Source organism: Mytilus californianus, unplaced genomic scaffold, assembly GCF_021869535.1.
Source record: "Mytilus californianus isolate M0D057914Y unplaced genomic scaffold, xbMytCali1.0.p SCAF_6, whole genome shotgun sequence".
NCBI classification, from domain to species: Eukaryota; Metazoa; Mollusca; class Bivalvia; order Mytilida; family Mytilidae; genus Mytilus; species Mytilus californianus.
The window spans coordinates 44,844,411-44,857,592 of record NW_026262712.1 but is presented as its reverse complement, the minus strand read 5'-3'; the positions used below and the strand labels follow the sequence as shown (position 1 = coordinate 44,857,592).

The following is a 13,182-nucleotide window of genomic DNA, read 5'->3' as shown; positions in this document are numbered from 1 at the left end:
ACATTTGTTATGCGCGCATTTCATGAATATTCCAACTCTCAAATTTGTTCCTTTGCACGTTAAGAACCCTTGAAACAACTCTTTGAGGGGTCCGTAGGTGACCTGTTGCAAGGCTAAATTTCTGTCCCTATCCAATATACCCTCATTTCCCGTGGCAGTCTAAATTTCTCCGACCTTAATCCCTTAATCTATTACAGAACCTACCTATTGTATTTATTGTGAACTTGTTCTCGTCCTGAATATGCATGAAATATTTGCCACTGGACGTTAAGCAACCAACAATCAATCAATCAATCAAATTTGTTCCAATATATGCAATGTTTTTTTTAGGTCATTAAATTAGATTTCTGCTTTCTTTTGACCATGTTATCTCGGTGTATATTGATATTATGTAGATGATCTCTGTTTTGAATATTGCTATATATTATCAATAGTCTGTTTTCCGATGTTAAAATTTCATAAATCCGTTGAAATGACAAACCAAGGTAACACAAACATGCTGAGCGAACCGAATGATTTCAAAACTAGTAATAACCGACCGTTCAGTCATAAATCTTATTCAGTACTCGGAGTGCAAAGTTTGTGCTCGAAACTTCTGGTTTATTTTGATTTTTAAGTCTGAGTCGCGAAAGTTTTTAGATTGTAAGCACGGATGCATCGACAGGGTTCACGTCTCCTGCCATGCGACTCCACACCTATTCAAAATGTCCCAATCTAGAATAGTGCACAACCGGTAAAATTAAATATCAGAAGACTACTCTGGTATCCAATGAGCTAAGAACTTTAAAACATGTGATTGTACAATTTATAATTAAATAAAGTGTCATTTCAGTCGTTCTTCCTCAGATATCTGTTGGAGTTCCATTCCAGAACAAAGTTGAGCTTGCAGGAAATTGGCTGTTCTGTTTAGGTCCTATTAGGTCATCTAGTTCTTAACGTTGTAGTGTATGTATGCTTCCCTTGCGTTCAAATGTTTAGGTTTGAGTGCTCCTGATAAAGTAAATCAATAGAGCGGTTCGAAATTCATAAAGTGTTTTTTTTCATTTTAAAGCATTTATTGTAAGTGGCACAACCATGCTAATGTAGTTTTATTATTTGAACATAAACGAGTATACCTTATCAATTAATATATTCAAACGCCATACGATGGAGCAGATGTTACTGCTGAGAAATTGAAAGTTGAGAATTGGAAACCAGAAATCGACATGTTAGTCATAGGTTCTTTATTGTGTCAATATCGAATGAAGGATTATGATTTGAAGCAAACCTAATATTCTGTAGTATCCTTAATCTCAAGTTCATCAATGGCTTCAAACAAATCCAATACATTGAGTTTCCTTGTGATATTGAGGCATATAGTATCCATTAAATTACTTGACTGTGTATAAATTATTTACTTAAAAAGCACTATAAACCCGTGATTTCCTGCAGAGTACGAAATTACATTAGAAAATTAAAGTAAGAAATGGCAGTTCAATGACAACAAAGGTAGGTCTTTTATTTGTTATTTGGAACTTGTCTTATTGAAGCATAGTCTGAAAATTTACTCGACCTAAACATAATTTCAAATATTTAACAGAAAAGATCTAGCATTATTACCTGACGGCGACTGTAGATCAGTTTTTATTCCCGTTTAAAATGCAAGTGACCTTTAAGTTTTCTTATTTGTTCTCCTTTGAAAATAAGTTTACTAACTAAATCCATTATGAGTTATGCATAAGACAAATGTATAATTTGAGTGAAACAGACCTTAAACAGAAATTAAAATGACAGTATTCCAATACAAATAACCACTAGGCATCTAATAGGTCACATTATCTACTGTAATAAAATTACCTTTTCGGAATAATGTCGATTCATGCTTGGGATCAATAACTCTTGAGGAATCAAACTTGTGCTTTTTTATGTTATCAAAACTTGTGCGAGACATTTATAAACTCGGCCATCTTTTCAAGCGTTGAGAACGGATGCTGAAATAGAGAGATGAGGGCATTGTAGTGGAAGTAATAAAAAAAATGTTTAAGATGGAAATAAAAAGTAAAATAACAAAAATACCGAACTTAAAGCAAAGTACAAAACGGAAAGTCCGTTATCAAATCGCAAAATCAAAACTCAAACACATCAAACGAAAAGAAAACAACTGGTACTTGGTACAGACATTTCCTTATGTAAAAATGGTTTTAAAGCTAGCTTAACTTTTCAATTGACATTCGCATAGAATTCTATTATACTGACAACAATGTGTGAGCAAAAAAAAAATAGACATCACATGTTTCTCACTTGTATGACAGTCGTATAGAATTTCATTATATTGACAACAATGTATAGCTAGCTAAACCTCTCTCTTATAGAACAGTCATATACAATTACATTGTATTGACAACAATATAAATTGTAAAATATGATATAACTTGCAATGTAATCAAACATCTTTCTACAATAGAAAACGGCCAAAAGATGCACGTTAGAGACTATGTCAATTAAAAATATTCTGGTGTTTTCATACCTGTTTTTAATGAATGATATTCGTGTTGTAAACCATGTTGGAGGGTAGTGTATAATATCAGCCTATAATCATATACACGGAAATGAAAACACAAAACACAATCTAAAGCTTAAGGCAGTACGAAGAAAACGTTTTCAGTTGCACCCATTTATCATTTCCCGTTGCGACATGACTAAGCAAAAACATTTGTCTATGTAGCTAGATGAAACATACGACAAAATGTTGAAGTTAATTTTCTTTTAACAATTGGTTTAAGAATCCCAATGATTTACAAACTTGAATAAGGGATGCGTTTGTAGGCCCCATTATGACTTCGATGAGATGCTCCTTTGCTTTTGTCAAGTCCATGTGTGGATTTTATTTGATGTAACAATACCAACAATTTATTTTCAATTAAGAACTGAATTGGGTGTAGAAGCTATGACCGAAGTACATTTTAGAAAATTTGCGTACGATCAGAAATTTATATCCCTATAAAATAACAAAAAGAAGCATTCATTTCTCATAATGATGTTATTTTAAAACCATGAAATAACAATCTATATCACAATTTTCGTTTGTTTTTCTATTCATGGTTGTGATATGGTCACGGGAAGCACGTTCTGTCCTGAATAATGCAATTAATTGGAAATTGACATTTATTTTTTGAATTGCTTGGCGATTGTTGTCAGTCAATCAACAGTGCGAATTTTCCTCGGAATTTTCATGAACCAAACATGTAATTTAGTTATTGTTAAATACATTGATTGGTTTTCATCAAAATTAAATACTTACTAAGACTCGACTAAAAGGTTTTTGTTTTTGTTTTTGTTTTTTTTCGAAAAGAAGGGCGAAGTAATGCTTTATCTATGGTGAACCTAAAAATCATTACTACATACATAATTATTTATCTGAAATTACTGAAGTACAATGGATTGATGAGCGACTTGTTTTTTAACATTCAGTGCAATCATTACACGTATAATGATGCTTAGAACATATTGATTTCAAATGAAAATGAACACAGGTTCGACTAGAGAGACAAGCTGAACTGTTTAATGTGCTAGTTTACAAGTTTAATCTACGGAAGACATATCACCCTAGTTCTAAAGATTCTAAGTTTTTGAAAGAATACAAATTCGTCAGTTTAGGTGCGTGTTAGTATCAGACATCGTATGAATAACTGAATACTGGTGGTTTGAATTCTGAGGACGTTTCTAGTTTTATGCATAGAAGTATGTAAATATGGCTGTTCGTACACTTACTAATTTCAAATCTTCATATTTAACTGGTAGTAAATTTGCTGTTTTAGTTTGTACCGCCTCTTCGAATTCCCTTGTAAAGTTAAACCAACCTCCATAAAAGTCGCCTGAAAAGAAATAAATTCAGAATTTACGATTAAAATTAATTGACATGAACACACACATTTACTCATTTTATGTTTTCATTATTTAAATTAACAACTCGATATATTTGTTTAGAGAGCTTCTTAAAAGTTAAGTTTAATTTTATACATAGATTATTAAACCAATTGGAAGAACAAGGACAGAAAAGATACTTAAAACTACGTTTTGAAAACATTACTATATTATTTAAGACTTTTCAGAAGACACAAAAACATAGAACCCGTGTGAATAGACTTAAATGGGGATTTACGAAATGATGCAAAAAATACAATTTAATATGTAAACAACTACTTGAACATAAAATTGAGAATGGAAATGGGGAATGTGTCAAAGAGACAATTCGCGACAAAAGGGCGGAAAACAGCCGAAGGCCACCAATGGGTCTTAAACACAACGAGAAAATCCCGCACCCGCACACTAAACTCCAAAACTATATAAGAGAGATTTTTAATAATATTAATGGTTAAATGGCTTTCTACGTGAACATATTAGAGAGGCAAAGGGAGAACTTGAAGTCTCATTTGGTACGATTGTCATTGACTGTAGTCCTTACATAAATGTGTAAAGTTTTTTTCCCCTCAATAGTTTTCCAGACTACGACGACATGGAAATAATTCAACAGATCATTTGCCAATTAGTTTCTAAATCAATCATAATATAGTTATAAATATTCACGTTTACAGCTATCGTATGTGAGACCTGATTCAAATAAATTCTAATCCTGCAACAACAAACATCAGATCATTCATTTTTTTTAAAATTTTATCCCTTTTCCATTTGCTAAAAAAAATTAAAATATATCCTGTATAAACTTAAATATACTATCTATCCTGCATCTTACTCGGCAGGAACTTTTTTTCATGTTTAAATTTACCTTACATAACCGGCCGAAATATGAATAAAGTGGTTAAAGTTACGTGAAAGTCGAATGAGAAATTCCCCAAAGAAATGGTATATAATAACGGACATTAAAAGATCAAATAGACTAGGTTGCCTTTACTTCATATCTTACAAATATGTTTTTCGTAGATTACATAGTATACATTAGGATGTTAGTACTTTTTGTTTTAATTGACTCACGTTTTTCATGTCGGCACCTTTTTGGTGACATACGATATGGGTTTTTCTCGTTGTTGAATATCATGAGGTGACCTGTGATTGCTTTTATCTTCGTCATTTCAACTCTGGCGGAAAGTTGTCTTATTTGCAATTATACCACATCTCCTTATTTTTTTATAGTGTGCAGAGTGGTCAGAGGGTTCGAATACCGGTGATTTCAAATAATACAATGCTGTAGTTCCATCATTGTGATGCCAAATTATAGACGGAAAAACAAGTGTGATAGATGTACCTTTGATGATCATATTATCAAAGAATTCATCCCATGTCCAATCAGGAATTCAAAGCTTTCCATGAAGAAATGTGTAATTAGAAGCCCATCTATCTTTCGGATTTCGATTCACGTATAAAATTTTGTATCCATTTTTCAAAAGATGAATTGGTAGGTGATGTAAAATTAAAGCAAATGTGAATAGTCTAGGGTCATCTACTTCATCTAACTTATCGAAGAAGTGTGCATTGCCGTCCAACATCATGTGATGTAAAGCACTTTTTGTGTTATATTTTAGAGACTGAGAGAGTAACATGGACAATATTTCATGGCACCAGTGTGTACCAGTAAAAAAATTGTTGAACTCTTTATCTGTATTGGCTGGATCAAAGCGAAGAAGCAGATTTTAAATAAAACTTGCATTAGATATTAAAAAACAGCAGACGAGATTGATTCATACATATTTTCATAATTGTTGAGGGCTTACATACAGATATACAAAAAAGTTAAGCTCGATCTTCGTAGAATAAATGTGTAATTTTGTGTCAATAACTCTGACCTATACTATCAATAAGATTTCAAAACAAAGAGAGACTATGTTAAAGAGAGTCTTGAGATACCAAAGTGATATATTCAAATTCGTAAGTCGAAAACAACAAACTAATAATCTAGAATTTTCTTTGCATCAGATTAGTATATAAAAAAAAAAAAACACAACATAGAAAACTAAGAACTGAGCAACACGAACCCAACCAAAAGCCGGGCTGATTTGGAAAATTAAGATATAAATACGGAACACAATACATGTATAAAGTGTTTTATTTGAAATATTAGCTAATTTGCAGAAATTCCGAATTTCAAATTTTTCACATCTATAAGTGTTAACATCTATCGTAACACATTCTGATTTCCTCAAAGAATAAAACGCACCTTTTCTAAACTGATATAATAGCGTTATCTAATGCAGCGCATGCACGCATTCTAAGTTAACAGACCGGATGCTTTGACTGACAGTAGTTTATACGTCAAATGATTAATGTTCGATCATCTCTTTTACGCTATTTGGGAATCTGCGACACTTGACTTGATAATTTGCGACACTTGACATATTGATGTCATACAACAATCACTTTTCTTTTTGACTTCAAAATTTTACGAGAACCTTTGTCCAGTAATAAGCGATAAGATGTAGAGGCCGTCCGGGATGAAGGTTGGGAAATTTGGACAGCTACTTGAAAGCAAGGGCATATTGGACAGCGACAGCAATTTGGCATTGCAACAGATCACCTACGGACCCCTAAATGTGCCGATTGGATGAAGACCAAAAGTGACCATATTTCTATTCCCCCAGTCACTCCTGTGCTTGATTGCGATTCAGATGATAACTGACTGTGATTAAAGACAATAATAATTATGTATTCTTTTTACATTTATTGTGTCTAAATTCATTCATGAATGCTATTTTTTTGTTGTTGAAAAATTAACAATATAGCAGAATACGTCTTGATAAAAATATAATTCCATCGTCTCGTATTATAAGGTATATAATATGTCTTCCGTAATTTCTTATTAAATATGTGTCGTAAATCGTTTGTTTAATTGTCCTTCAATATTGAAAGGAGTGGAAGTATATGATAAAAATATTATGATATGTCATTCATCATTTATTTTCAAATAGCATCCCGAGAAACACTTATAAGCCGGAGAGCCGAAAGACTAGAATCCAATGCACCTGAATCTTAGTAACAAAAAGTGAGCTTGTTTTTACAACAATTGCAACTGTTTTATTAACTGTGTCCAATGAGAGCCGCTTAATATAACAGTAGTTTCCACATCAGACCCCATATCAACTTTAAACCCATATTAATATATATATCTCGTAATGTCTAATGTATGCTAATTGACATTTAATAACTTGATAGTATATGTATATGCATAATATTAGGATGGTGATATGAAAATTCAACTTGCTTTTACCCCTCGAATTTGAAAACCAAAACGTATTATAAATGAACCTAATAGCCCCACATATATGCACAACAAAGTCTTCTATCGGATTGTAATATATATATTATTCTTTTGATCCTTTGTTTATCATTTGAGGCTGATTATCTACAAACACTGCCAACATAGCTCTGTTCATTTTTAAGGTCTTTTCGTTCATATTCAGAGACGATCCACAGCCCTACAATATCAACATTTATATACTTAACTGCAAGCTATCTTATACAACGATTGTTATGTGGATAAAATGTATTCTGTCGGTGAAGTTGTGGGTTGTAAATATTTTGCCAATTTTTTTTTATTTCAGATCAGTTTTTTTTTATTGAGGGGGGGGGGGCAGTTTAGTAACTAAGTAAAGTTTATTATAAATGCGGGAAAGAGCAATGAGAATACGCCAACAATTGTGATTTTTTTAATTTTTATATTGTTAATACATAATTGTTAATAGGGAATGAACAGTTATACGAATTAGTAACTTAAGTTTGATATTTCATTTCGGGTCGTACGTGATGCACATCATCTAATATTAGGACTGGCAAATATAAAAACCTGATTTCATAGTTGTACACAGTATTATATCTGTGTCTTTTGTTTTGAGTGTCCGAATAGTTTCCAAATGCTTTTCTATATCAAATTTCGCAATGTTGGGACCCGACATAAATGTTTCCTCTCCTAGTCGAGTAAACGGATAAATCACCAAACCGGATTCGATAACGCTGAAAAAATAAACAAGAACAAACTTATAATTAATTATAAATATATATGTATATGAGCTTCTGACAGCTGTTAATGTTGAATACCACCGACATAAAATTTGAATAAGAACGGTATAGTTTTACAATCAAACGTTTCTGGGAAAAACATAGGAGTCAAGATAATAAGCGTTTTGGTAGCATGACGTATCCAGTCTGATTTACTAGTCTTTAACATGTTTATCTTCGAATGAATTAATGACAATGACTATTGCCAACATAACAAGACCACACATATTTATTTTTCATACGTTTGTCCTCCCTCGAACATACACTTTTCAGTGGTTCTTTACACAATTATTTGTATCTTTGGCAAAATTTTCAGCCTGCTCTCTTTCCAACGTGTTGTCATAAGTGTCCAATGCTGGTCTTAAAGACATGATTTTTGATGCACTTTCATGAAGTTGCCAAAGACGCTATTATTGATCATTAACTTACCATAGTCTTCAGCGTTTTACAGATAATTATTCGAAACCCATATTATAGATTTTACACTATGATAAATGGTTGTTGTTTACTGGCTTCTTCCTTGGAAACTTTACTGCAAATCGTATATCGTATCACATAAATCATAGAAAATTTGGAGAAAAACGTTCTAGCCGACAGCTCCTTTAATCTGGACGTACATATATCCTTGTTCATATTTATATCATATCGAATACTAGTATTGTCTCCCTAATAAGTCATCTAAAAGTTGCAACTGGACGTTAAACAACCGATTAAAAAATTAATCTGTCTTAACCTAAGTTTTGTTATTTTGTGTAAATAAAACACTTCATTTAACAATTGCAGATTTACACTGCAGTTAAGAGGACGAAATAATGGGAAATAATTGTACAGGTTATTCAGTCAGTCACACACATACGTCACGAATACCTAGCTTTTCCTCATGTAGATAAATTATTTCAACGATCTATTTTTAAAATAATTTTAAAACAAACGATCATTTTATCAATAAAACACATTCATTTTATGATTTATCATTTTATGATTTAAATTGATGCTTTCTGTAATTTAAACATATTCTTGTTATGAGTTATATTTCCATTTCAATTCGTTTTGTTGTTCCTCTAAAAGACATATTTTCCTCGGTCCATACCCTCGTAACATATAGTTATAATTATACTACAATACAGCGCACTATCCGAAATACTTTATAAATAAGTGTTGGCAATTATTGAACTCAAGTTGAAAAAGTATACAGATAACTTATATACACAAGAACACAGAATTCCTGAAAGTTAATACATATATGTACTTGCAAGAAAGAAAGCTACGAAAACAGACAAAACAGTTTCTTAGAAATACTTCCGGCTTCATTATTGAACTTTCTTTTGAAAAACGGATTAATGCAAAATAGGTAAGACCTGAATACTGTTTTTACCCATCAAGCATTTGGGATTGATAGCAAATTAATGGTAGTCTCTTTTACTGTATTCACATCTTATTCGACTATAAAGGCCTTAATTACCATGTGTTATTGCGAAAAGACCATCGCGCATTGCTGACGAATGTTAAATATTGATCACTATTTTCTGTTTGCTTTTTTTTATTGGGTAACTGCTTTTTTGGTTATTGTTACGTATGAGGGATGGATATATACCCTGCCACGTCCGGTCTGTGTTTTTGAATGTAGGTTTTTGAATCGATCTGAAGAGTTCAGCCTTTTTCATCTGATTTTTATAGTTTGTTCTTTTGTTGTACCAGAGACATATATACACATATGTGTATATATGTCTCTGGTTGTACTTTTTAATCACTGTCCAAGGTAAGGGGAGATTTGAGCACTCACTAACATTATTATTTTTTGTATGTAAGGGTGCATCCAGTTGCACCACTTTATTAAAAAGATACTAAACCAAATTAACTGAAAGAGAGTCTTTGCTATATTTTTCTTGTATACGAACTACGAAAGATCTTCTCTCAATTCGTACTAAGAGTAATTATTCTTCGTTTCAAGCAAAATATGGCATTGAATCTTAACTGTATAATTAATATGAAAAAAGCCGCAATTAATTTATTAAAATGCGTCTTTGTCAAACACCCAAATAGGAGGTAAAATCATCTCCTGATATAGGCTCCAAGGCAGCACATTTTAAAGATTCTGCATTCTGTTTTTGCATTGTTTGGACATACAACACAAATAAATTTTAAAAACACATATACAAATAGGAAGATGTGGTATGATCTCTCGTCAAGAGACCAAAATGACACATTAATGTCAGATTAAAATATCTTCAACACCCAAGTCCAGAGATAAATTCTACTGTATGTACCATATAGATAATTTAACATTCGTACTTATTGCGTAATAAGATATGTGTCCTGGTAAGAGTAACAGCAGGTGGTATATATAATTAAGTGTTTATCGTCTTCTAGGGCAATTTAGTGATCAAAGAGAAGATACATAACATTTTGTCGAAAAATCATTTGAAAGGTTAACATTATTAAGGTCATCAGCAAAACAGATGAAAATAACATATATATACAGAATGTACTTTTTTTATGTTATGAAATAAAATTTCGATACTCTAAATTTTATAAATCAGTTTAATGTCTTACAATTCAAATTAGCGAGGCAAACTATAAGTAGTGTGTCAGTATTTTAAGTAGAAATACATTGACCGATTTGAACTGGGATAATACTAATTTAGTTTAAATTTTAGATGGCCTGTAATAATACTTAAAGTGAATTTTTTTGGGGGCTTTCTTTGTAAAAAAATGTATTTTTTCTAAATTGCTTAATAATTTTGAAACAATTCGAACTTAACGATGCATTTTCTAACGAGTGTCAACAACGGGTAAATGCCAAGCTTATAGGTTATTCGTGTACTAGTGAAGTATACAAGATAAAAGAATGGCGTGTCTGTAGACTAGAGATTAGGAAGTTGAATCTGAAATGATATCCTCAGGCTCAAACTATGTGTAATACACTTGACTTGCTTAACCGTTATATCTGAGACAGTCTTTGCGAAAAGGTACAAAAAAAAAAACTCGATGAACTTTACAGGACACATTGTTAAAGTTCGTTAAAATATTTTTTAAAAACGATTTTTGCGAAAAAAAAATTCTATTAATGTAAACGTATAAATATCTGTATCTGAATATTTATACTTAAGCAAGTGTAAAATCATGTGTTACACGGAACAATGCTATACAGAACAGAAACTTAACTATTTACGACACTATAGAGACAAAATGTCAACAATTTCTAATATATCTACCTTTGCTTAAAGAAAGGATGACAACATATAGGAAAATGCAAAATGTTTATGTCATCTCGTGTATTTGAAAGCAAAATTTAAGTTAAGTTAAGTTATTTAGCATTATATAGATAATCCGTCCTTGCACGGGAATCGAACCGTTACTTCCTTTGGTAGGCATTGCTATCTTTATTGTAAGCGAGAGTCCTATCCTTACTGCTACCGAGGTGAACATTACGATGTGGCAAGTTAAGACATTTAAACTATGCATGGAAAATGATTAAAATATATGAAATAATTCAGCAAAATCTATATAAACAAGGGGCATCAGCACTTGCAGGTCTGTATAGCTTACAGCTTATGGGTATGAGAAAAAAGAACCTGTGTTTTATAGATCACAAGTCGGCTATCAATAATTATGCACACTTTTTAGAATTTTGTTTTTGTACCTTTTTGCATGGACTGACTCATTTATATATATGAGTAATTTTTGCATAATATCATTTAGACATGTACATTGTTTTCATATTATTGTAGAGATTGATATTTAATAAATAAATTCCAAATTTTATAGAAAAAGAACCACAAATAAATGCGTAATTGAACAATATTTAGGTACGTGCCGGTTTTTTTTTTAATATTGCCGAAAATCAGTGTATCGGTTGACACGAACCAACTTGCACAACAACTAATGAAACAATCATAATCTTTTTTTTATTTTAAGTAATTAACAATTTAAAGACTAGTGTTAAATATGTATAATCAAATACTTTGTACTTATCTACAAAGATTACAAGGATAATTAATTTTGCTTTTGTTTTATTTCTATTCCGATAAAGTTATTTGCGGACTTTATGTTTTTTAAGAGTTTTATCAAGAAAAATGGAAAAGAAATGTCGACAATAATAAAATTTGATATCCAATGCTCAAAATAGTTATAAGAAGATTTGGTATGAGTTATAATATTACAGTTGATTTTTTATGGCAATGAAGGAAAAAGTGTTCCTCATTATCTAAAATTTTCCAAACTTTATGACGGGGGGAGGGGGGTGGGGTGGGTGTGGGGATTGGGTTTGGGGGGGTTACTTCGATATTTTTTGGTAGGGGTGTGCCATTTTAGCCATTTTAATATAACATTCAATGACATTTAGTACCTATAGTTATATAAATATTTAAGAAAGAATGACTAATACTTATATACAAATCAGGAGATAAATGTCCGCGGTTCATTCGGGAATTTATTTGAAATGTGAACTTTCAACCGAATTGGTTTAATTTAATAATATATTGACCATTATTATTTTAAGATTCCGAATTAGCATATTTATATATTATATGAAGATCAAACATACCCCAAAACAATTTACAGTTATCAAACGTTAATGCATTTTAATATAGTATGTTATAATAGTCCAGTCGATTTGTGCAGATTTTTGGCAAAATTGCTCAGATTGTGGTAAAAGCATGAAATTCGACATAGTAATAGTATTTGTCATGGACAACATTTTCAGCTATGGACTCACTCTGAAAGTCGAAATTGGCGGGAGAGGCGGCCATTTTAAAAATGGCGGTAGTTTGATTTGTATAAATTCATAAAAAAAAAACATGAAAATGATATAAGGGAAGATATTGATATGATATCTGGAAAAAAATGACAGTGCTTATACCAATTGTATTGTTGAAAAAAATATTTGAAAATGTTACCCATATTGAATGGCGGCAATCTTGAAAAATCTTGAAATTTTGCAGCCAAAATAGGTAGAGTCATAATTCGATAAAAAAAAATATTCAAAATATGCACATTGTCAAAAATATACAAATATATTTGTAAGAGCTTAAGAAACACGACGAAAAACGACGCCCGCCGAGTTTTTCTCCTGTTTCGCAGCGAGCTCGAGTACAAATGAATTTTATAATTTCCGACAATGTCATCCATATATTGATTTTATCATGAAATTTACACCCAACACTTGAAACTTTATTTATTTGAATCTGAATCATT

At 31.6% G+C, this 13,182-nt stretch overlaps 2 protein-coding genes across 4 annotated transcripts in view; one reads left to right on the top strand and one right to left on the bottom strand.

Annotated features, from left to right (window-relative positions):
- Positions 1-13,182, bottom strand: part of LOC127706007 (sulfotransferase 1C2-like) — a 180,437-nt gene that overhangs the window by 1,209 nt on the left and 166,046 nt on the right. The window contains exon 4 of one of the 3 annotated variants that reach the window (XM_052210406.1): positions 3,751-3,854. The exons of the other annotated variants lie outside the window; for them this stretch is intronic. Within the exon in view, the coding sequence (XP_052066366.1) occupies positions 3,751-3,854 (104 nt within the window). The remainder of the gene's footprint in view (positions 1-3,750; positions 3,855-13,182) is intronic. 3 annotated transcript variants of the gene reach the window in all.
- LOC127706004 (sulfotransferase 1C2-like) overlaps positions 1-13,182 on the top strand; it is a 131,730-nt gene that overhangs the window by 33,418 nt on the left and 85,130 nt on the right. The window lies entirely within an intron of this gene.